The following is a 22493-nucleotide window of genomic DNA, read 5'->3' as shown; positions in this document are numbered from 1 at the left end:
CGTGGGCTTTGCCTTTATTTTCGTTGTTGCAAACAAGTCCTTTAACTTCCAAAAGAGATAGTTTGCACTCTTTCTCCAACAAGAAAGATTCTTTTTATTTTTTATTTTCCCTCCCCAATTTTTCATTTGCTCATATTGTATTTGTTGTAACCATCATACATAGTTGATAGGAATTTTATTTCACCCTACTGCCAATTTGCAGTTTCTTTTGATACATATATATACAAACATATAAATGATGTAATACTTTTGTTGTATTAATTTGAGTAATCATTGAAATATATTTTGAGGCCAACCTTTTATAATCACTTGAGTTCTTATTTCTTCTTCTCTTGATAATTGATATGCACTCTCAATGCGGAATTTGCAATTTGCATGCTAGAAGATATGCCTGAGCTGTCAATCTATCAAATGATATCTAGACTTAATTTTGCTAGTCAAGGCAGGAATCTATGCAAAATTATGTGTATGCACTGTTATACCCCGCTAACTATGTATTTCATTTTACACGATCAACATTGTTTTATGGTGAAAGGGTTTGAAAAAGAGAGTGGATTATCAATGTTTAGTGAGGAAGATCTGAGCGAAATTAATGGGGTTTCTTAGTGATTGTACTAGTCATATGTACGGTGATGTTGTTGGAAGACTTAAGGTTTTTCTTAGTGACAACCTCCATATTATTTTCTAAGATTTATTTAGAATTTCAGTATTTTGATTTTTTATTGAAGAAAAAGATGGTGGGGAACATTAGCACCAAGATTCATGCTATTTGGAGGTGTAGTTGAGTAAGAAAATTGCTTTTCTGACATAGAAAAGTTCACAATGATACAAGAAAATTACTTAATAGCCTCCAGCGGCAGTTAACAGCCGCTCAAGTAACCGGTGGCAGTTAACAACCGCTGGCACCAGCGGCAGTTAACTGCCGTTCACACCAGTAAACAGAACTTGTGCAGTCTGCAATGGTTTTTTTAGCCATTTTGGCCTGTTTATACCTGTAATTTCAAACGGCAATTCCGCATGAAATCAAACCGAAACAACAACATCCAGCAATCACAAACATCAACATTTCATAGTTTATCAATTATTCGGTAACATTACACAAAACCGATAATGCGTTAGCGTTTCACAATTGTTTGAAATTCGTCAAATTTTCCACACTATGCAACACATTACACGTAAAGTACATTAATTTATAATAAATGCGAAACTCAAATATATATATATATATATATATATATATATATATATATATATATATATAATTCATTAAAGGTTAATTACATATTATCCAAAAAAATGAGTCATTACATTATATATCCCAAAAAATACGTCGGCGCGTATCGACCAAAAAACGGATGAACACCGACCAAAAAGTGTCATATTTCACCTAATGAAATTAAATCATCTAAATGTTCCAAAACATCTTCAAAGTCTTCGTTTGCTTTAACCGGAGTGTCATTCAACAAAATAGGATTGTCTTGGTTGGTTGGTTTTTTTGGTGGAACCGATCTCTCTCGTAGCTCAATCTCCATGAGTGTTCGAAAATGATTGTGTTGATCCAAGAATTCATCCATCCATGTTGCTGCCTCTTCGCTCTTGTGTAGCTTCCACTCCGTGGATGATGGAGGTAGTGGGCAACCATCTTTCAACGAAAGAATGACAAAATGATTTGGGATTAAACCAAGGCAAATCATGTTGCTTTTCGGGTTAACCGGAGGCCGACCTCTAAGTGGGAAAATAGTCTCGGAGACTCCAATATCAAGGGTAGTCATCTCTACCACCGGCCTATTGTAACAAGATGCAATGATGTGTCCCATATCCGGCAATGTCAACCATTTGTCGGGAGGTGCAAAACTACTAGGATTTTTGGGAGGATGCAATGGCTCGCTTGCATATATCTCGATGTGTTTGCTCCTATGCTCTATCAACTCTTTAATAAGCGCTCTCCGCACCATAACATGACTTTCTTCCGTCAAACCCATGGATTTTGCTATAACCCTAAACCCACAATGTCCATCACCAATAACATCCACAATTCTCTCAATGTATGGTCTCATGAACTTTGGCATGTAATACATAGGACTCGATGGATCATAATTTCTTGAAACTGAGATAGGCTTAGGAACCGGAACCGGAGAAATGCCAATGCGAGCACCTTTTCTTTTAGGTTGTGAAGATTTTTTTCGTGGTGAAGATTGACTTTTCGGATGTTGAGAATCAATAGTCTCCCAAGAAGATGGGATCCTACGTGTCGTTTTTCGTGTAGTTTTGATTTTTTTGGGAGCTCCTTTGGTTGGCACCTTTCTTGGAGGTGGTGACAACATTGTGGTCTCCGAAAACGCTAACAACCGCAAACCCTCTTTGATTTCTAGTTTCATTTGGAACGGAACTCTTTCGAGACGTTCTTGGATACCACGCCACTCCTCTGCGACCGAAAACAAATCTTCATTACTTTCTTCTCCACCCATATACAACTTATGCCAATGCGGGTGTATCTCATCCAATCGAATGGACTTGTTGTGACGGATTTTCATAGCAATGAAGCATGCACAAGGTAGGCCATATGACGTCCTTTGAACACAACCACAAGTTTTCTTCTCGATGCACAAGGTTTTCTTAGCACGCTCTTCTTCCACAAAAATAAAGTTCATGGCTTGTTTAGACACATGACCCCCCAAACCGGAGTAGAAAGTGACATCTTTGTATCGATTTTCCAAGACCGTAACACTCCTACCAAACGATGACTGTATCTCCCCAAATTGATTTGCCAACATCTCATCTATTTTTTGCCAACAAGTACCCAAATCACCCTTGGAGGTGGACAAATACTCCTTCGACACACCATGAGCTCCTTCAACTCTGTTCGTGGTCCTGCACCCAAGATGTAACACAAGGGCCGTCCATGCCTTACTAGTTTGTCCTTAAAAGGCTTCAAAATGGTAGTTTCAACATAGTGAAGAAACTTTGGATAATCCTTACAAGCATCTTGGAATTCCAATAGATTACCTGCATATAACTCTTGAGTAGGAGATTCAACCAATTTTTCCCATGCATCAAATATGGTATCAACTAACTTACTATGCTTCTCCTCGTCGACAATCTTCTTTTGCCCATCCACCACAAGAAACATTTTGTTTAACTTTACAATTGGTGATGATTCTTGATTTAACATTTTTGCCAACATGGAAATAACAAAGTATTGCACTACTATCGGGGAGAACATTCGCTACGGCATTCATCATACCCGTGTCCCTGTTGGTCACTACCACCTTAGGCATATCACTATTTGGTCGAAGAAGTTTAAGCAACATTTACAAAGCCCAAGTAAAGTTATCCTCCATCTTCGACGTCATAAATGCAAAATCAACCGAATATGTCAAATAGGTTGAGGTGACTTCAACTATTTCAAATAATGGCATACTATACAAGTTGGTTTTGTACGTGGAATCCATTATCAAAACAGTCGGAAAATTGTTAAACAACTTTACCGATGTTGGATGAGTCCAAAATATGTCTTGAACTGTTGGACTTTCCTTTTTTTCTCTTACATAATAAACATATCCATTCTCTTCCAACTTTGAGATTAGATATTGCATCTCCGTCAAGTCACCCCTTTTTTCCTTTTTGAATTTATGACGTTCATTGTAGACTTGTTTGATATTTGTCATGGACTCTTTCCTTTTCTTCTTCAAATTTGACAAAATATTTTTTGGTTTCACCGAAGAATCGGTCAAGTCATGTACAATCTTCTTGTCGTCCTCCGTTAATCTTTCGAAAAGAAGGTGCCCTGCTACATACGGCACCATCTCATGGTTGTGAACACCATTAAGAATAGCCAATTTCCAAGCATTGTCTTCCCTGACGACATATCCACGCACCTTGAACAAACACCTACATTTTCTTGATCTCGTTGCTTCATGCTTCACTTTTCTATTTGGTACTTTGTGCTCTCCACTCCGTTCACAAACCAACTCCAACATAGAATTTCTACCTTCGTAAGATCTTCTAATGATAACCGTAAATCCAGCCCTATTTACTTGTCGACGGACCCAACCGAGCAATTCCTCTTTATCTTTCCATGTATCTCGTGTCGAAAAGAAATGAGTCGTGTCCACTTCGTTGTCATGAAGTTTCCACACATCGGAATTGATGCTTGAAGCCTCTACTTTAACGGAAGCTTCAACCTTCACGGAAGCTTCGACCTTAATGGGAGCTTCAACCTTAACGGAATCGACAACACTACGTTTTCGATCATCTGGATCATCATCCGCATTCTCAACCATATCTATAAATAAACAACATATAATTTGTAAACTAATTAATAAACATGTATCTAATATCATATAATAACATAAACAAACCAAAAAAACAAAAGAAAAAAAATATTGCGAATTTTTTTTTTAGGCAGTAGCACTGCCAAATGAAGTTTTGAAAAAATTTCTAAGTTACCAGCGGCAGTTAACAGCCGCTGATACCCAACGGTAGTTAATTGCCGCTCATTCTCGTGACAGTACAAAAAAAAAACAGAAAAAGCAATCAAATGTAATGGAGTTTAACCGTGTAATACCTGTTCTTTGATGCATATTGTGTGTAGAAACGTCCTAGCAATCGATCAGCAGTGATTTGGAACCAAGATTTTGACACAACATTTTTGAAATGAGGATTTTTTGAGTTTAGGTAATGGTGAGGTAAGGTGGTGAGTGAATAGGAGGTAGGGGTTTACTGGTTTTGGGGGAAAAAAGCAGCGGCAATTAACTAACACTGGAGTTATTTCGTCATTTACTTGTGTTGTTAGGAAACATTTGATGTCAAAAAAGCAATTTTCGTTGAGTAACATCTTTTTTAGTTTATGAAAAAAGATGGTGAATGTGTTCATATTTTATGGGTTTTTTTATTTTTAATAAAAAGATTTTAAAAAAATAAGATTTTCTTATGTGGTTGCCAACTCAACAATTTTTTAGTAAAAAATGAAGAAAAAAATTTTATTTGTGCAATTTTAAAAGATAAAGGATTTAAAACTTAATTTTTTTGGGTCAATTAGTGCAGCTTAGATTGATAAAATGTGTTAAAACAAAAAACTTTTTTCTTTGCTATGTTTTTTGAAAGAAAAAAAAGTCTGATTGTGATGAAATAAATTTGGTTATTAAAAGCATACCTTCATATTTATTTAAAAAAATTTAAAACAGCTTTTCATCATTTATTTTTTTCAATTTCCGTATGTCAAAGGAGTGTACTTTCGCTTTGTAAGAAATGAAAAAAAAGTCTGATCGTGATGAAATAAATTTGGTTATTAAAAGCATACCTTCATATTTATTTAAAAAAATTTAAAACAGCTTTTCATCATTTATTTTTTTCAATTTCCGTATGTCAAAGGAGTCTACTTTCGCTTTGTAAGAAAAAATCAGAGAAAAATAACAAAAAAATCGCCGTTGCCGGGGATCGAACCCGGGTCACCCGCGTGACAGGCGGGAATACTTACCACTATACTACAACGACTGTTTGATGCTAGTTCACAATAGTATAATAATATTGTTTGTGATGCTAGTTCACTTGTAGAATAGTATAATAACATTGTTTGCAATAACCTCATCTTTTTTCTTTCAATTCATTATGTTCCTATGCTTTTAACCTCATCCTAACGACTTTGTTTCGTGTTATATTTCTTGATTGAGATGTGTATAGAATATGTGGTATAAATCTTGTTATATGGTTGATTCCATAATTGCCAATTCCAACATTTTGTCTACTATTTCTCGACCATTTTTTTCGTGGAAGAAATAATTACCTTTGAATAGGCCAATTTTTGTCTGCTTCTTGTATGTATGTAAGTTGATTGATGATTTTAGGTCACTTATTATTATTATTATAGGACCTTTGAGTAATTATTATTCTTGCTTTTGCTTTGAATGGCAATGTATTAGATTTGGTTGCCTTAGTTAATAGAGATATGCCGTCCCATTTGTCTTACAGGTATAGATACACCAATATAGCTTTGTCTTTTGGTCTCTTATCGACTCATAGCTGCCTCAATCATTCAGCATATATATAGGTCTTTTGGGGAACCTTGGAGACATATTGCTTCTTGAATCAGCTTCAATTGCACTAATGGTTTATGTTTGGTTTATAATAAATTATCAACCAACTAATACACTCTGTGTGTGCATACATATATACTATCCTCCCCATATTTTTAAATAACCACTACACATATATAAATGTACAACTTTAATTATGAATATCTTTAACTATCTATGATAAAAAAAATTATATTTTTTTTATCTTTTTAAATATTCATTTCGAGGCAAATCAAACAACATCTTAAATGTTAATATTTGTAATTATACATTAATTAAAATATGATCAAAATATGTTATGTGAATAATACACACATTGTTAAATTATCTTAAAACGGAAGGAGTATGATTAATGAATTGGACACCTGTCATCTCAACAAACAAAGTCTTTAATAGGTGCATAATACCTTATAAGACCAAGTATTAAAGAGGTACTCTTATAAGTGATCCCTCACGAAACCAATTTTTTACAATGTGCGTTGAAGAGTCACTTATATACCTATGTTTAAAATTCACAGAAAAAACAAAGATCAAAGAGGTATTCTTTAAAATTCACATTAGAAAAGTATTCTTATATGTTTCTGCATGTTACATGTTGATCAACCTTAACCTTTTTATCTAATGCGAGACTGCTTACTAGAGGTGTAACAGTTCGGTTTGGATCGATTTTTAGTCAAAAAAATGTCTGAACCAATGAATTCATCGGGTCAGTTTGGTTTGGTTTTTACTATTTTTTCAAAAAAGAAACTAAACAAAACTAACCGGTTTGGTTCGGTTGATCGGTTTGTATGAAAATTTATTTAATTTTTTTTTATATTTTCACAAATTTGTATTTCTCAATACAACATACTCAAATATTTCGTGGAACTTTGTTTTTCATATTATGTGTTTTTCTAACAACGTTGTATGACTAACATGAAAAAACAAACCAAGAGATGGACGATCCCAACGGCGGTGGGGAACGATGGGTTAAGTTTGACTGACGGCTAATGTTCTTTTTTAGTAAAAACAAAATAGAGTATGAGTTAAGAGATGAGATGATAATAGGAGAAAATGAATGAATTAAAGAGTATTATATGTTGGGCTTTAATTTTGAGCTTAATCTCAAGATTAAAAACCCTGAGAATTGAACCAAACTAGATCGATTTATGTTGGTTCGATTCAATTTTGAACCGAACCAAACAAGATCGAATACTTATTCGGTTTGGTTTTTGGGTTTCATCAATTTCGTCCGAACCACTTACATTGTGCTCAGCCACCAAATCAAATCGGGCTAGTGATGTAGTATCAAAAGTAAGTATTTTTGTTTATCGTCTCCACAGGGACTGATGCGATATTCTAAGTCGTTCAACAATTGATATCGTTCTGAGCTAGGGTTTCAAGATTGTTTTGTTTCATGAACTATAATACTACGAAATTGTAAAAGATATGAAAGTTAACAAGGAAATAACTATGATGGGATTAAACTTCATCAACCTACTCATACGTATTCTTGGATTAGTGCTGCGGATTCTAATTATCAATCAATATTATCACATATTGCTCAGCAACATCATTCGTGTCCAAATGATGTCGTGAGTTCTACTGAGTCGTTCAGTCGCCGATTTCCCAAACTACTAAACGATTCAATAGTCGATTGTATCATTGTATAGTTGATTTCCCAAACTATTCAATGATACAAAAGCTTTGGGTTCCAATATTCAAAGTGATTATCATAACTTAAATTCCATGTCTAGAACACAAGATTTGATAGAGGATTATTCTAACCTAGATTCAAAAGGTATCTTTCAATCACAATTCAAATCCATAAGATTAAAATGAAAAACAAGAACAACATCAACATCAAAAGATAACTAAGACCAAACAACTTCATAATCAAAGGGAATACATACTAGTAGATTTGATTACATTTAATCCCAACAAAAGAGTTTAGCTACTCATTTTCATGGTAACCTTACAAAGAGAATAAAAGAAAAGGAATAACCAAGCCATGATGTCTCAATGATCTTGCAAGTCCTCTCCAATCCTTGTAGCTCCTTGTTCCTTGATGTTCTCTCTAGTTTTCCTCTGGTTTTTCTCTCTAAAATAACATAATATCCCTTTGGTTTGAGGTTTGGGGCTATTTATATAATTTCTGGAAAATTGCAGCGTGGCTTAGCCACGCTCACTTCGCTTAGCCAGACTCAGGTTTCTTCCCCATTAGGTTTCTGCCACATCAGCTCTGGATGTCCAAAACCGCCTTAGCTCGCCTAGCCACGCATATCTCTCGCTTAGCCACACTTCATGGCTTTGACTTTGCTTAGCCACGCTCCCATATTCAGATTTCTTTTGCTCTCTGACTTGCATTGCTTTGACATGGCTTTGACTTTGCTTAGCCACGATGACAGCATCTAATTTTCTTCACTTTCTTTGATCTTTTTCTCTTGGCAAGCAAATCCCTACATAATTGGTTGGTATTAGACATAAAAAGCACATATTGATATTTTTTTTATTAATTTAGTGCTTTTTCATGAGATAACTTACAAAACAAGTAATTTAAGTGCCTAAAATATATATGCTATTTAACTTATTTTTGGCACTTATCAGCTAGGATAACATGTAACAGGCAGAAGCATATATAATTTTTTTTTTTTTTTTTACCAAAGCAAATTTAACTAATATCATTAATTAAAAAAAGATTCAATACAAGGATGACAAATCTCAAAAGCATGGCGACTAGGCCAAGAACATGTCGCCCTAGCAATTGTATGAGCAGCCATGTTCGCTTGACGCCTGAAAAACTTCACCTCAAAGTTGGAAAATAAAGCTACCATAGACTCAATAGAAGAGACTATAACATTAAAATATGATATACCACTACTCTGGTCTGAAATTCGATCCACTAGAGTACGAGAATTCGTCTCAAATACGACCTTATCCCATCATTTTGCAATCGCAACTTGAATTCCTTCCTGCAACGCCATAGCCTCACCCACAAGGACTGATATATGAGCATATTTCTGCATTGAATGGCCAACAATAAACACCCCGTCGGCATTCCTAAAGCAACAACCTGTAGTCGAAAACCCTTCGGAGCTATCGAACGCAATATCAACATTACACTTCAACCATCCATGATTGGCCTTTTCCCATCGAATCTGCGCGGGCAAGGGAGGAGTTGCACTCCTCTTCGGACTGTTCATTTCTTGGGCAAGCTTCCATTGTTGTCAGTTGCTCAACGCCAACCTCCCAATTCCCAACGGTGTATCACGACTAGAGTTCCAAACAACATCATTCCTAGCTGCTCATAATTGCCATAACAGAGCCACAACACAGCCACCTGTATCAGCACTCTTCTTGTGACAAATATAAAAAATAAGCTCCGACATGGGCTGAAATAAGCTTAGCCGCGGTAACAACACATCAGAAAGGATATTTAGTCTTGGGAGACAGACAATATATTGAAACTAATATTGAGTTCCATGACCAAACATAGCGTAAATTTATATCTAAAACAATTCTGCAACATCAATAAAATTCAATTTTAGTTGAAACATTGTAAGGATATTTTAATTTTGAAAAAAAGGAATATAGTGATTTCTTTTTCTTTTCTTTTTTATATATTTAAAACTAAGGCATCCTCCATACATCAATAGTATATATATAAAGTAAGGTTTTTTATGCCACGTGTCACTTCCACGTTTATTCTCAATATTTTTATTATTTTTTATATTTTATTTGACATAAATATCTCAACAAACTTTTGATCTTATCCACTAAATATTTTATTTAATTTTATATTTAATTTCTAATATTTTATGTAGCCAAAATATCTCAACAAACTATATATAATAATTTCAATATTGTCCATTAAATCTTCCTTTTTTCTTCTTCTTTTTTTTAGGAAAAGAAGTTTCAATTAGTTATTATATAATCTTTTAGCACCATATTATTCAATTAGTTTTTTCATTGAGGAGAAAAAGGCTTCGGTTTGTTTTTTTTTAACTATAAATAAATGAGATTTTGTTAATCACCAAAATCACATATTTTGAGCAGAAACCGAAACTCAAACCTTCTTTGTTTCATATACTATTATCTCACACTGGGTCTATTTGATGCAATAGAAATACCTTCTTATGAGTTTTTGACAGTTGTTCATGTGCACGTTTACTTTCATATTAACTTTTATATTTTTGTTTACTAAACTCATTTCTCTATCTAGCATAGACATCTCAAGTTCTCAACAAATAATACACATCTACTTTGATTTTATCGTCCAAATTTTTTTTTTATTTTCTAATTTTATTTTAACATCATTTATTTCGTTAAATTCTTATATTTCTATGGAACAACCACCTATATTTTCTCTATAAATATCTAACTGCTTATATTTTTTCTATGGAAACTAACCAATTATATTATTCTCACACTTTTTATGTGTTTTATTCATGATGTGATATATGTTATTATTTTATCCATAAACAAAATACTATTTTTTTTATCTTGCTTTCTTTTTCCCCAGCACTCTTTGTCATTCTATTTATTAGGGATTTTTCTTACTTTATAGTATTTATCTTTGACTATTTTCCTTTCAGTATAATTATTCTTATGTTATTTTTTTCATCTTATTATTCTTTATTTGTTGTATGGGTGTTTCTTTTTTCTTCTGAGAATAAATAGTGAAAGATACTCATTTATTTTTTAGTACGTTTTCATTTTGTTTTACTATGCTTTGTGGTATATAAGCAAAAAAGATACGATGTTGAACATTTTCATTTGTCAAACAACAGCTGAAAAAGCTAAATTTATCAATGTTTCTTTCATTTGTTCTTCTTACATGTTTATTTTCTTATACATTAACAAAATTTTGCTGCAGTTATTTAGAATATAAAATAAATATTTATCATTTTTGAATCAATTATCATAAGGTTTGTATTATTTTTGGACTCGGAACAATTTTTTTCTCTTTATACTTTGAGATTATTTTTTTTAATGGAAGTGTTAGTTTATTATTATTTTTTAATATAATTATTGTTATGATTATTTTATTGTTGTTGTTACTATACTCTTACAGGAGATGATAATGGATGTCCACGGGTATACGTAGTAGTTATCTCTCTTTATTTGATAAAAATGATATTTATGTTATTTTCATATTTGCATGAATATCCGCCAAGCGAGTATTAGTGGATATTAAGATATTTACAAATATTTGAAAATATCAACGTGTAAAACAATTTTTTTATACAAAAAAATGTATTATTAAAAAATAATTGAAATTATGTCGAATTTATTCGTAATTTTTTTTTTAATAAGTGTGATTCTAATGATCATTTTACAACCGTTTCATGTGAAATTTGGACAACATCTCTTGAAGCTACAAAGTCAGACTTTTACCACTGAATTGACACATCTTAGACTTATTCCTTCTATTTTTTTAAGACAAAAATATTATACCACACACTTTCACTTGATAAGAAATTACTAATCAAACAAAAATCATTAATTAGACAATACAATTATATTTTATTTCATGACGAGAAGATTTTTATTCAAGTAATATGACAATTGTATAATTTTACTAATATAATAATGGGTACATATTTTTGCAAGTCCGGATACTTAAAAAATGTTTATTTTATTCTATATATATATATATATATATATATATATATATATATATATGTTAATAATTTTACTAAATCCAGTTAATTATATTTGTCTGTACATCTATAAATTTACGAGTATACAAAATTATATGCCTAACTCCGGCAACGCCGGGTAAATATACTAGTAATTATGAAAGTAAACTCAAAAAAATTAGATGATGTATTGGTTTTTATATGCAGCAACGTAAGCATTGTTTTGTGAGTGTCAAGTCCAATAATTATTTTCTCCATAAAAAGTCCAATATTTATTTTCATTTTCTAAGAATAGCCTTAACCTAAAATTTATTTTTTGGACAAGTTTATTTCAAGTGCTTTTGTAAAAGAACACACTATTTAGTGGTACATTCAGTTTGACTTCATTTTTTTAAGGCTTAATTAATGATTTGGTCCCTTAAGTTATTTGTTGGTTACATTTTGGTCCTATTAGTTATTAACGTTACAATTTGGTCCCGTCCCTTAAGTTATTTGTTAGTTACATTTTGGTCTCATAAGTTATTAACGTTACAATTTGGTCCCTTAACTTATTTTTTGGTTTCGTTTTGGTACCTTAACTCTTCCTCCGTCAACCACTCTGGTCCTTTATGTTATTAGAGTTAAGGGATCAAAACGAAACCAAAAAATAAGTTAAGGGACCAAAACGAAACCAAAAAGTAAGTTAAGGGACCAAATTGTAACGTTAATAACTTATGGGACCAGAATGTAACCAACAAATAACTTAAGGGACCAAATTGTAACGTTAATAACTTATGGGACCAAAATGTAACCAACAAATAACTTAAGGGACCAAATCATTAATTAAGCCTTTTTTTAACTACAATATCTAAATTACCACATCATAATGTGATGGAAGCTGATTAAAGGTTACTATCAAATAAACCAAAATGAGAAAGAACAGTGCAATAATGGAACCAGTACGTGCGGTATTGAAAACGATATGAAATTTTTTGGAATTTATACACTTATTCTTTGGAATCAAATTATAAACAGGCTCACGGAGGTTACACATTGATAAGATTTAATTAACAATTACTCCCTCCGGTCCTAAATATAAGCAAATTTCACTTTTTAGGTTCATTCAATTAATGATGTATGTGGTTCATATTATGGACCACATACATCATTAATTGAATGAATGTAAAAAGTCAAATTTGCTTATATTTAGGACCGGAGGGAGTAAGAAAATATTATACACTAATCGATGATCCGAAAGTTGTAGTGGTCATTCACATTTTGATAAGACATTAATTAATTGACTTATTGAAAGAGAATTTCAATGCTTAATGACTATTTTACTTATTTTGTGTGCTTTTAATTGGCATTCATGGATGCTACTATCTGATGATAGACTTATTGCTCGTGTGGTGGGATCAGATTTTGGATCCTAATAATCAATTGAAAAGGTGATTAATTGAAAAGTTTAATGAAAACATTCGTCTTAATTATTATTTTTTTGAAGAGGTCGTCTTAATTATTATTGGTGTAAGTAAAACATCTCATTCACAAAATCGTAAAGCAAATCCAGCTAGCCAGCTCTTAAAATCTTTTTAATTGATGTGATTGAGATTGATTTGGATATTATGAACGATATAGAAGCATATGATTCTAATACAGGAGTATACAAAAACACTTAAATGGTCATCGTGTGTTTAACTCATTTGGTAGATATATGTATTGTATATGATGGTCAAGATTCGAACCTCTTTATCAAAAAAAAAAAATCGAACCTCAGACATCCATTTATTTAACTTTAAAAAATAAATTTATAGTATTGTACTACTTTTTTTTTTTTTGAATCGGATAGTATTGTACTGTACTTGATAAAAAATAAAATCAACATTGATTAGTTCATGCATTGAAAAGAGCCACACATAGTCATTGTGTGAGTTTTATAATAATTAATTGGTAATAATCAATATGCATTATGCAGCTCAATGTATGTATGAAACAAAAACAAGTCAGTTCAATAATACTAATTAATTAGAGATTTCTTAACATTTCGTTCGCCCATATTGAGACACAACTTCAAAACTTCACCACAAAAGGGGTTTGCCTCCTCTTTTCATGAATGGTTCAAAGTTGGGATTTAACTGTCTTTTTCTTTGAGGCAGGGCACCTCAATCATTCCTAATGATGGAGTCCTTTAAACCTCCTTATGATTCTCTTATAATCATAGCATAGTCACAAACAACTTTTCATCAAAACTTCAAGCTATATGTGTATCTCTATTCACATTTATTGCTAGAATCCGATAAGACTATATATGTACATAGACAACAAACAGGGCCGGCCTAAGGGCCAAGCCACCAAAGCGAGGGTTTTAGGGCTCAAGATTTTGAGTTAAAAAAAGGCCTCAAAATAAGTCAATTTAGTTATAAATATATAATATGACATACTAATGATCAGTATTTGTCTAGCTTAGTTGATCAATTTTAAGGCCTCAAATTCTTTTGAACCAAAGTTCAAATCTTAGATTCAACAAAATTTGATTTATTATGCTTTTAATAAGCATTGTGTTATTTTATTTTAATTCCAGAAAACCTCATTATAAAAAATTTGTTTTAAGCCTCTTGACATGTTGGACCGGCCCTGACAACAAAGCTTTGATGCGTTTATTAGTCGAACTTAAAACTTCTGATTAAACTTAAAAAGACCGGATATTATCGCATTGAAACACGCTTGAATCTACTAAACTAAATATAAAAATAATAGTCCGTGGAAATTACACTTTTGCCCTTAATAAGGGCATTTTCGTAAATTAGTAAATGGAGCTGCCTACCTATATATGTGTTTTTTTTGTTGATGAAGAAAAGGAAAAAAAAACAAGAAGGAAAACAGAACACGGGACAGAGAAGAAAAAAGAAAAAAAAAACAGAACGAGAGAAGGGAGGGAGAGGAGAAGAAGGAAAAGAAGCCGATGGAGGAAGAAGGGAAATTGGAGAAGAAGGCAAGCTTCAATTTTAAGGTGAGTTTCCCTTTTCCTTTCCCTCATGCATGTTGAAATTTGATGAATTTAGGGTTAGGTTTTCATTTGGGGGAAAAGGGAATTTTAGGGTTTTTCATGAATCTAATGCCATGCATGTCTCAGATTGAAATGAGTTTTGTGTGTTTTCTGTTTTATTTTTGTTTTTGCTTTTGTGGTTTGGTGATTCTGGGTTTTTTTGGTTGTTGATTCTGTTTTTGGTGTGATTATGTTTTTGTTTGTGATGTTTCTATACAAGTAACTTGTGAAAAAATTGATTCTTTTGAGATGAAATCACACTTGGTATAAATTGCACATAAGGTGTTTGTGAAATTGACTAAAATTGGTGATGCATGAATTGTTTACTTGATGACTTAAAAATTGATGGCATATTTGTAGTCTCAGTGATATATGAATCTGTTCAATATGGATCCTCTCATATGTTACTATCTAAAATGCCATAAAAAATAATTATGAACAAGTTTTAATCTGTTGCAGAAAAGGTTAATGAACTTGCTACATGCCATGGTGAAATCAAGGTCGTAAGGGCAATTGAAGCTAAGAAAGATAAGGCCATAGAAGAGGTATTAATGGTAATTACTAAGCCACCATACTTACAAGGTAATTTTCTGAGGTTTTTTGTGTTTGTATGATGTTGAGTGATTGTTTTTGTATTTTGCATGTGTTGTGACATGTTTTTGGGTATGTTTGGTGGTTTTGTTTTATGCATGTATGTTGATTTTTTTATTTGGTGTTTGTTTTATAGGAAAATATATGTTTAGTTTGATTATGGTATGGTCTGTTCATTTTGAGTATTATGATTTATAGTTTTTTGGTATGCAAGTTTTGGAAATTTTGTTTGGTGTTGAAGGGATTGTAAAAAAAAATTATTGCTGAAAATGTGTGTCTGGATTTTGAAAATACTTTTATGGGTTTTCAATTGGTGAAAATGAAAGTTATAGTCTGTTTGATATGAGTAATTGAAGACTCTTGAGGTTGATATGATTGAATTGTTCTTATTTGGTGAATAATTTACCTGTTAACATCTATTTAGAATATAGTCTGTTTGGTCTCATCATTTTTCTTGAGGATTTGTAGATTATGTCTCAATTTCATGTTTAACTTTGAGAGGATTTTGATATAATTTGGTTTGATACATTTAGCTTGGTGTTTTTGATGGTTACAGTTGGTAGCACAAGATTCTAGAGAAAATAGGTTTGCTCTGTCATTTGATGTGCTAAAAAATATTGATTTTTGGCAATAATATTAGATATTTTGAGATTTAGTACTTGATTTTTATCTGGATTGCAGCATTGAACACTATTAAATCTACATATGATGCTTTATTCTCTTATGATGTTCTTGAATTTATGATAGCAGAGATGTATGATAGCAGTAATGTTGGAAAGATAGCAACTGAAGCATGTGCATTTAAATTATGACATTAGAGTCTATTTAGAATATAGTCTGTCTGGTCTCATCATTTTTCTTGGTCTCAATTTCAAAACCTCTAGAACGATCCATCTGAAACAGGTTTAGATTAGTCCCAATGCAAAGAATTTTTTTACAGAAAAGAGCATTTTGGTAATGTGACAATGATATATAGAATACGCATAAAACAACTTATAACCTTGATATTCCTCCCTGTCTTCCTTATTTTTACGCCAAAGCTCATTAGCAGCACATATAACTTCATGAGTACCAATCATGGAAAGATACATAAATATGAACTTTTATTTGTTGAAGTTGTTTATATGTAGGTGTATTGAATCAGCATAAGAGAATAAAGCATCATATTGTATCTTACACTTAAAATATTTTTCTTGCTTCTTTATCACTCTTTAAGAAAAGGAATTTAATATATTAGTAGATTTGAAAGAATTCTCACAAGCTAAATGATCCTTATATGCATCTGTCTGCCATATTGTACTCTTTCATTTGTCAGATTTGATGAAATTAAAATTTTGTAGCTTAAATTTTGAATTGGGTGTTCTTATTGAGGTTCAGTTGTTTGTTAGATTTGATGAAGATAAAAATGGGTTTATGAAATGCACTATTGATAACAGTTCAATGTAAACTGAAAAAGATTTGAGTAGGCAGATTATACAAACTAAATTTTGTTGACAAGTAGTTGTAGATAGTGATCCTATGATAGAGGTGGTTTGGATTTCTGACTATGCTATTGGGTAAGAGTTCATTTTCCAGAGATTTTAAATGCTCAGTTTATCTGTGATTGTAAATTTGTGGTAAGGCCAATTGTTCGTGAGGTCATTCTCAAAGGTTAGGTTTTTCTGTGAAATTGGATATCTGACTTCAGTTACTTTCATCTTGGCAGAGAGAACAAGCTTTATTGGAGCTGATAATCTGTGTTTCAAAGATTTTGTATGTTCTCTTTCTTCACTCTCTTGCTACACTCACATACCTTTGGATCACTTGCAAGGATATGATAGAAGCATATTTATGCACCTCATGGCTTAAATATTACATATAATATTAATATGTATGATTATAATGTAAAATAAGTGGTTCAATGCTTTTAGAAGTTTAGTTTTTGCCTAATCTTTCTAATGGAGAATTGTTTTTAAAGTATTTTTGAAAAACTAGCAATTGGTAGCACAATTCAGGTTCTGAAATTTCTAGAGTTGTGCAACCATGTAACCAGTTGCTTGCCTTAAAACCTTTTCCCCAATATCAGTTCCAACACAGCAATCAGGGAAATAATTCTCAATGCAATGGTTATGGCCATCTAGAAGCGATTGCAAGAGCAAAGATCTTGAAATTTATTGTGTGATCTGGTGTTATCACGAAAGTTTTGCAATTTGCAATACACTTTTGCTTCTGCTCATTTTCAACTTTCAGCTTTTTGTCGTGGAATTGAAACTTTAGCATAAAATGTTTTTTGCTACAGGTTCTACATGGTGCATCTGGTATGTACAGAAATTTGAATTCATTGGCCATGCAACTTACAAAAAGAAAATGTGTCGTTGCGTGCTGAACAAAAGGATGGATCAGTGGTGGAGAGTAGAACACAGGTTGGTGAACTTGATGGAGGGAAGGCACGTTCGAAGAAACAAGGGAGGAAGAGGGATGTTGTGGATTTGAGGACCCTTTTGGTTCTGTGTGCACAAGCTGTGTCTGCTAATGACAATAGGACTGCTAATGAATTGTTGAAGCAGAATAGGAAGCATTCTTGTCCTTCAGGTGATGCATCACAGAGAATGGCTCATTACTTTGCGAATGCGATTGAAGCGCGCATGGTTGGTGCTGGTACCAGTACACAAATATTATATATGAGCCAAAAGATGTTTAATGCTGCTGATTTCTTGAAAGCTTACCAAGTTTTTATCTCTGCTTGCCCTTTCAAAAAATTTGCACATTTCTTTGCAAATATTAGCTTTCATTTTTGTGTGTTTAGATTCATTCGAATCAATTTTATTGCTATCAAAGACCAAAATTACCATGTTTTTTAAAGATGTATGTTTGGATTGGCTGTGAGTGTTTAGATTTGTTTGTAGGAATTCTGACTTTTATAATTGTGTTTGTTCATGAAGGTTGGTGAAGATGATCCTATGATACATCAACTTAGCTTCCATATTTCAATATTTTTTTTTTATTTATGGCTGAAATATATGTTGTTTTGTAAATAGAAAACTTCTATTTGATTAGGTAGATTTGCTCATTTTTCCCTTAATTTTCTCATCTCTAACTTTTGTTTATTGTGGTACACAGATTCAAGTCAACAGAAGTGACTATGACAATGTAATTGGAGCTTTGCCATATCTGAAAGTAAGCAGAAAAGCTATGTAAATGTTGTGTTTGCAAATCTGAATTATGAATCTTGCATGGTCCTGTCTAAGGATTTGTAAGTCTCCAATATGCTTTTACACCATTTGAAAGTTGTTTTATTTTACAAATGAATTGAGGTGGTTTTTGCCACTTGAAGGTGGTCTCAAGGACAAGGTAAAGCATAGAACACATATAATTGTGTTTGGAATTTTGAACTTCATTGATGGTTGAAGTAGGTATTTATTGAATAAATGGCATGTATATTATCTTGCATATGGACTGTTATAAGTATGTATGTATCTTAGTCACAAATTATTGAGAAATAATGTTGGTTTATGTTATAATAATGAGTGAATAGGATAAAAATTAATTTTTGATTCATTTCATTCTTTTAGTTCCTGATGATTATATTTAGGTTTGTTGTTCCTTAGTGTATGTGAAGACTCACAATTTTTTTCCTTACCCATGGTCAGATTGGTGATAACTTATTTTATGCAGCAGTAATTGCAATGCATTGTTGCAGCCAATGCAAAATATCTTCAATGATTTGTGTATGGAGGAATTTGTTACTTTGTTTCCTATCAGTTCTTCAATTATATGAATTTCAGAATTTGGCTTAATTATATACAAGATAAGTTCATTCCCACCATATTTTTGTTTGTTACATACTAGATGGCATTCACCTTTTAGGTAGTCAGCATGGTTAATATTTGAAACACATGTATAATTTATATAGTTAGTATCACTTTTAGGTCATTGCTTTAGGCATTTAACTTTTAATGCAAATCAGGACAAACTAATGGACTTATTGCTCGCTACCAGCCAACAAGCTTGCAGGACTGGAGCTTATTAATTTTATTATGTCTGCAACGCCGCACCTTGGTTGTAGAGGGCATAAGCAGCTAATTCTTTTGGACATGTAGTATATCATGTTTTCTTTTATTAAATTTTGTGTGAGTTGTCTGATGAAACTTTACTGCAAATAATGTAATTTCTGTCTCCTTTACTTTGGCTGATTACTCTGCTACAAGTGATGGTTATTGAGGGTAATTAAATAGGAGTTTGCAACATCATTGTGTAAAAAAATATGCATGTCATACTAATCTGTGTTGGTGAAAGCTTCATGACATGGTTTTGGAATTTCACATACTTTAGGTTCCTTTGTTATGTGGATTTCCCTCTTTGGAGAAAACAGCATCTCGTCTTTCGCGGTTTCTTGGTAAAACAGGGAAGCATTTATTTTTATCTGATGGAAAGAATGAAAAACCTCCTCTTCTTCTCCAGATGGTTCGTGACTCCAAAGATATTAAATTCATGTAAGGTTTATTGTTCGTTTAGTTTGATTTTCGCAACTTCCTTATGGTTTAGAAACCAAATCATGAACAAACAACATACAACATATTATATCTCTTTCTCTATAGGTCTGCTTTACGGTCCTTCAAACTCCGCGTTGCCTATGCAAATATTCGTTACGACCGTATTCTTTTGTTTTAGTTCAGATACATTAACCTTTGCATATTTTATTACTATCACAATTAATTTCCACTGTCTGTAAGTTTAAATGAATAACTTGACTCCTAAACATAAGCAAAACTTGAAAATTGTTTTTCGACCACTTTTTATTATTACTTCTTTCACTAACTTTGTCACGTATTTAGCAATGACATATAAAAAATTGTATTTCACTTTTTCCCTTAGTTCCCTTAATTGGTGTTTGATGCAGATATATAGCGACTATATGAAGAGTTATAGAGAGAATATGGCAAATTTTTTAGAATCTGAGCTTTTGATAGACATTGAGGTAGGACTTGGCCCTGCTGGAGAACTTAGATATCTTTCTTTTTCAGAATGCCTAGGCTGGGTATTTCCTGGTATTGGAGAATTTAATGTGAGTTTGTGTATTTTTTGTTGTAGAAATTTGTGCACAGTTCCACGTGTATACATATATGTTCATGGTCATTTGTATCCTGCATATTGTTTCAGGGTGCTCATGATGCCGAGATTCTTACATTAAGCTTTACTCATGATGCTGAAAGGTGTAGTTATCAGTCTTATAAGCGTGTACGTGGCAGGTTGACCGAGGTATGATGGAACAATTTCATACGATGACTTGGCATTTTACTAAAATTTGTTATGTAATGTTTAATGTTGGAATATTTATATGAAAATTGGAAATGCAGGGGACAGACTTCCAGTAGGTGCACTAGCCCTTATGATGTCACCATAAGCGGTGAGTCCAGGATTAGTGAGGCCATATATCATGCATGAGAGGGACTCCAAATACAAAATTTCCTCAGAGATCCTTAAAAGCTCGAGGATTGAGATTCCAGAGCCAGAATGGCTGACTATTTGAAGCAGGATGGCAAAGGCTTTGTCATTGACTTTGAAGAAACTGATGAAAAAGAGGGCTTCTTTTCCTTGAACATATATATAGATATAGCTATATATATGTAATCTTGAGTGAATAAATCATATTATTATATATGTTTATAGATTAATTAGGGGGACAAGCTTAATAGCAGCCTTACTGGTTCATATTTGACAATTTGTGTATGATAATTTAATCAAAATTGGTGACATTGTATAATCAAAATTGAAGAATCAAACCATAGAAATGAATCAATTAAACAATTACAAATCCATTCTCGACCAGGACTAATATACATTAAATCACTTTTCATGATGTTGAGATATACATGTTTCTCTCATACTCTTTTACTGTTAATGTTGTGTCCTAGATCTAGAAAATTAACTTCTAATAAGTCACTCCTAACTCATTTTTATGTGTTACGATTCACAAATAAGCTGGTGCATGTGCATCACAGTGCATTATAATTGCTCTTCTTTTTCTTCTATTTTTGTTGAGGTATTTTTACCTTCTTTCTCTTTCATTTTTATTCTCCTATTTTTTGAGATATTTGTTCTACATCTTTGTGACATAACCAAATTTGTCTCTCTATATTTTGTGATGTAGATTGATTGAATTGAGAAGTGGAAATGACTTTTTCATTTTTAACTCCAATTGTATTAAGACTGGCAAATCTTAACGCCTCACACAACAACAACTTAGACTCATGTTCGTTATGATCCGATAGCACTTTGTATTTTTTCTCTTCATAAGTTACTTCTTTTGGCAATCTGAATGTCTCACTACCTTTATTTGTTTCTCTTCATAGAGTTTGTCCTTTTGGCAGCTTATATTCTTTTGGCAATTGTGGCATAATAATTTGTCATGCCCATGGAAATTATGATTATAAATACATTGCAATTATCGGATTTGATATTGAGTGATATGATTCCTATTTATATGCAACCCCCTCAACTTTGCAGCATATGTGGAAAATAAGGGTTTAATGCTAATTGATTCAAGTTAATTCTATTTTATTATTTTGCATTATGTAGTATATATTTTGTGGATGATAGGTTTATTCTTGAAAGTTTTGATTAGTGAATCCATTAAAAAAAAGAGTGCTCACTTGCATAAAAATTTCAATGTCTACTAAATCATCTGGGCATCCTACTATTATGAACATAAGATAAATAACAATTGCGAAGCACGCGACCTTCGTTCTCAAATTTACGAAGAATAGAAATGTTCCGTAATTTGTACATCTCTCCAAGCTGTAGAAATCTTCTTACTCATAATTGCTAAATATGCTTGCTTGATTTTCATATTTATAAACGACAAAAATCTCTAAAAAAAATTGCGGCTATCTCCCTTAATTTACTCATTTTTCCTTTAGAACAATCTCTTTACAAAATACGTTACTGAACCCCATACTTTAGACCATGCATCACAAATATTTGGATTATGCGACCTTCGTTGAAGCTGGAAGACAATATGATATAAATCAGGTAATAGGGTTTTCATTGGTATACGTTAAAGCTTTGGTAATAGGGTTTCATTGGTTTATAGATAGATATCAATTATTAATAGAAAAGTGTTTCTACTGCTGACTAAATATGTTTTCATATGTTTTCGTGATCAAGCCATTTTGGATATTTCATTTTGTAACCCGTAATGCA

General features: G+C 32.4%; 1 protein-coding gene, 1 non-coding gene and 1 pseudogene across 8 annotated transcripts; 1 reads left to right on the top strand and 2 right to left on the bottom strand.

Moving 5' to 3' along the window:
- Nucleotides 1-1325: 1325 nt before the first annotated feature.
- On the bottom strand, nt 1326-4283 carry LOC146951396 (uncharacterized; annotated as a pseudogene).
- A 1141-nt stretch (nt 4284-5424) lies between these two features.
- On the bottom strand, nt 5425-5496 carry TRNAD-GUC (transfer RNA aspartic acid (anticodon GUC)). Its single transcript has one exon. It is a non-coding gene; the product is annotated as a tRNA-Asp (tRNA).
- Nucleotides 5497-14515: 9019 nt separating this feature from the next.
- On the top strand, nt 14516-21105 carry LOC146951394 (beta-amylase-like). 7 transcript variants are annotated; one of them, XM_085747358.1, is made up of 9 exons: nt 14516-14684; nt 15185-15302; nt 17017-17063; nt 17590-17938; nt 18411-18467; nt 18941-19783; nt 20191-20355; nt 20451-20549; nt 20648-21105. In XM_085747358.1, the coding sequence occupies exons 1-4, from the start codon at nt 14637-14639 to the stop codon at nt 17674-17676; spliced, it is 300 nt and encodes a 99-aa protein (XP_085603484.1). In that variant the 5' UTR covers nt 14516-14636; the 3' UTR covers nt 17677-17938; nt 18411-18467; nt 18941-19783; nt 20191-20355; nt 20451-20549; nt 20648-21105. The 7 variants fall into 7 exon arrangements, 3 of the variants coding, with proteins under 3 accessions (XP_085603484.1, XP_085603483.1, XP_085603485.1); XR_015027900.1 differs by having other exon boundaries at nt 14518-14684; nt 15180-15302; nt 17590-17882; XR_015027901.1 differs by having other exon boundaries at nt 14518-14684; nt 15180-15302; nt 17590-17948.
- Nucleotides 21106-22493: the final 1388 nt, after the last annotated feature.

Source organism: Medicago sativa, chromosome 2 (assembly GCF_051527215.1).
Source record: "Medicago sativa cultivar Bolivia chromosome 2, Bolivia_mono, whole genome shotgun sequence".
Classification (NCBI taxonomy): domain Eukaryota; kingdom Viridiplantae; phylum Streptophyta; class Magnoliopsida; order Fabales; family Fabaceae; genus Medicago; species Medicago sativa.
This window is presented reverse-complemented; position numbering and strand designations above follow the sequence as displayed.

Bases quoted from the DNA above. Each gene is read 5' to 3' on its own strand.
- LOC146951394 (XM_085747358.1), top strand. From the start codon at position 14,637: ATGGAGGAAGAAGGGAAATTGGAGAAGAAGGCAAGCTTCAATTTTAAG. The intron at 14,685-15,184 runs GTGAGTTTCCCT...GTTGCAGAAAAG, and splicing joins AGGCAAGCTTCAATTTTAAG to GTTAATGAACTTGCTACATG. The intron at 15,303-17,016 runs GTAATTTTCTGA...TCATCTTGGCAG, and splicing joins TAAGCCACCATACTTACAAG to AGAGAACAAGCTTTATTGGA.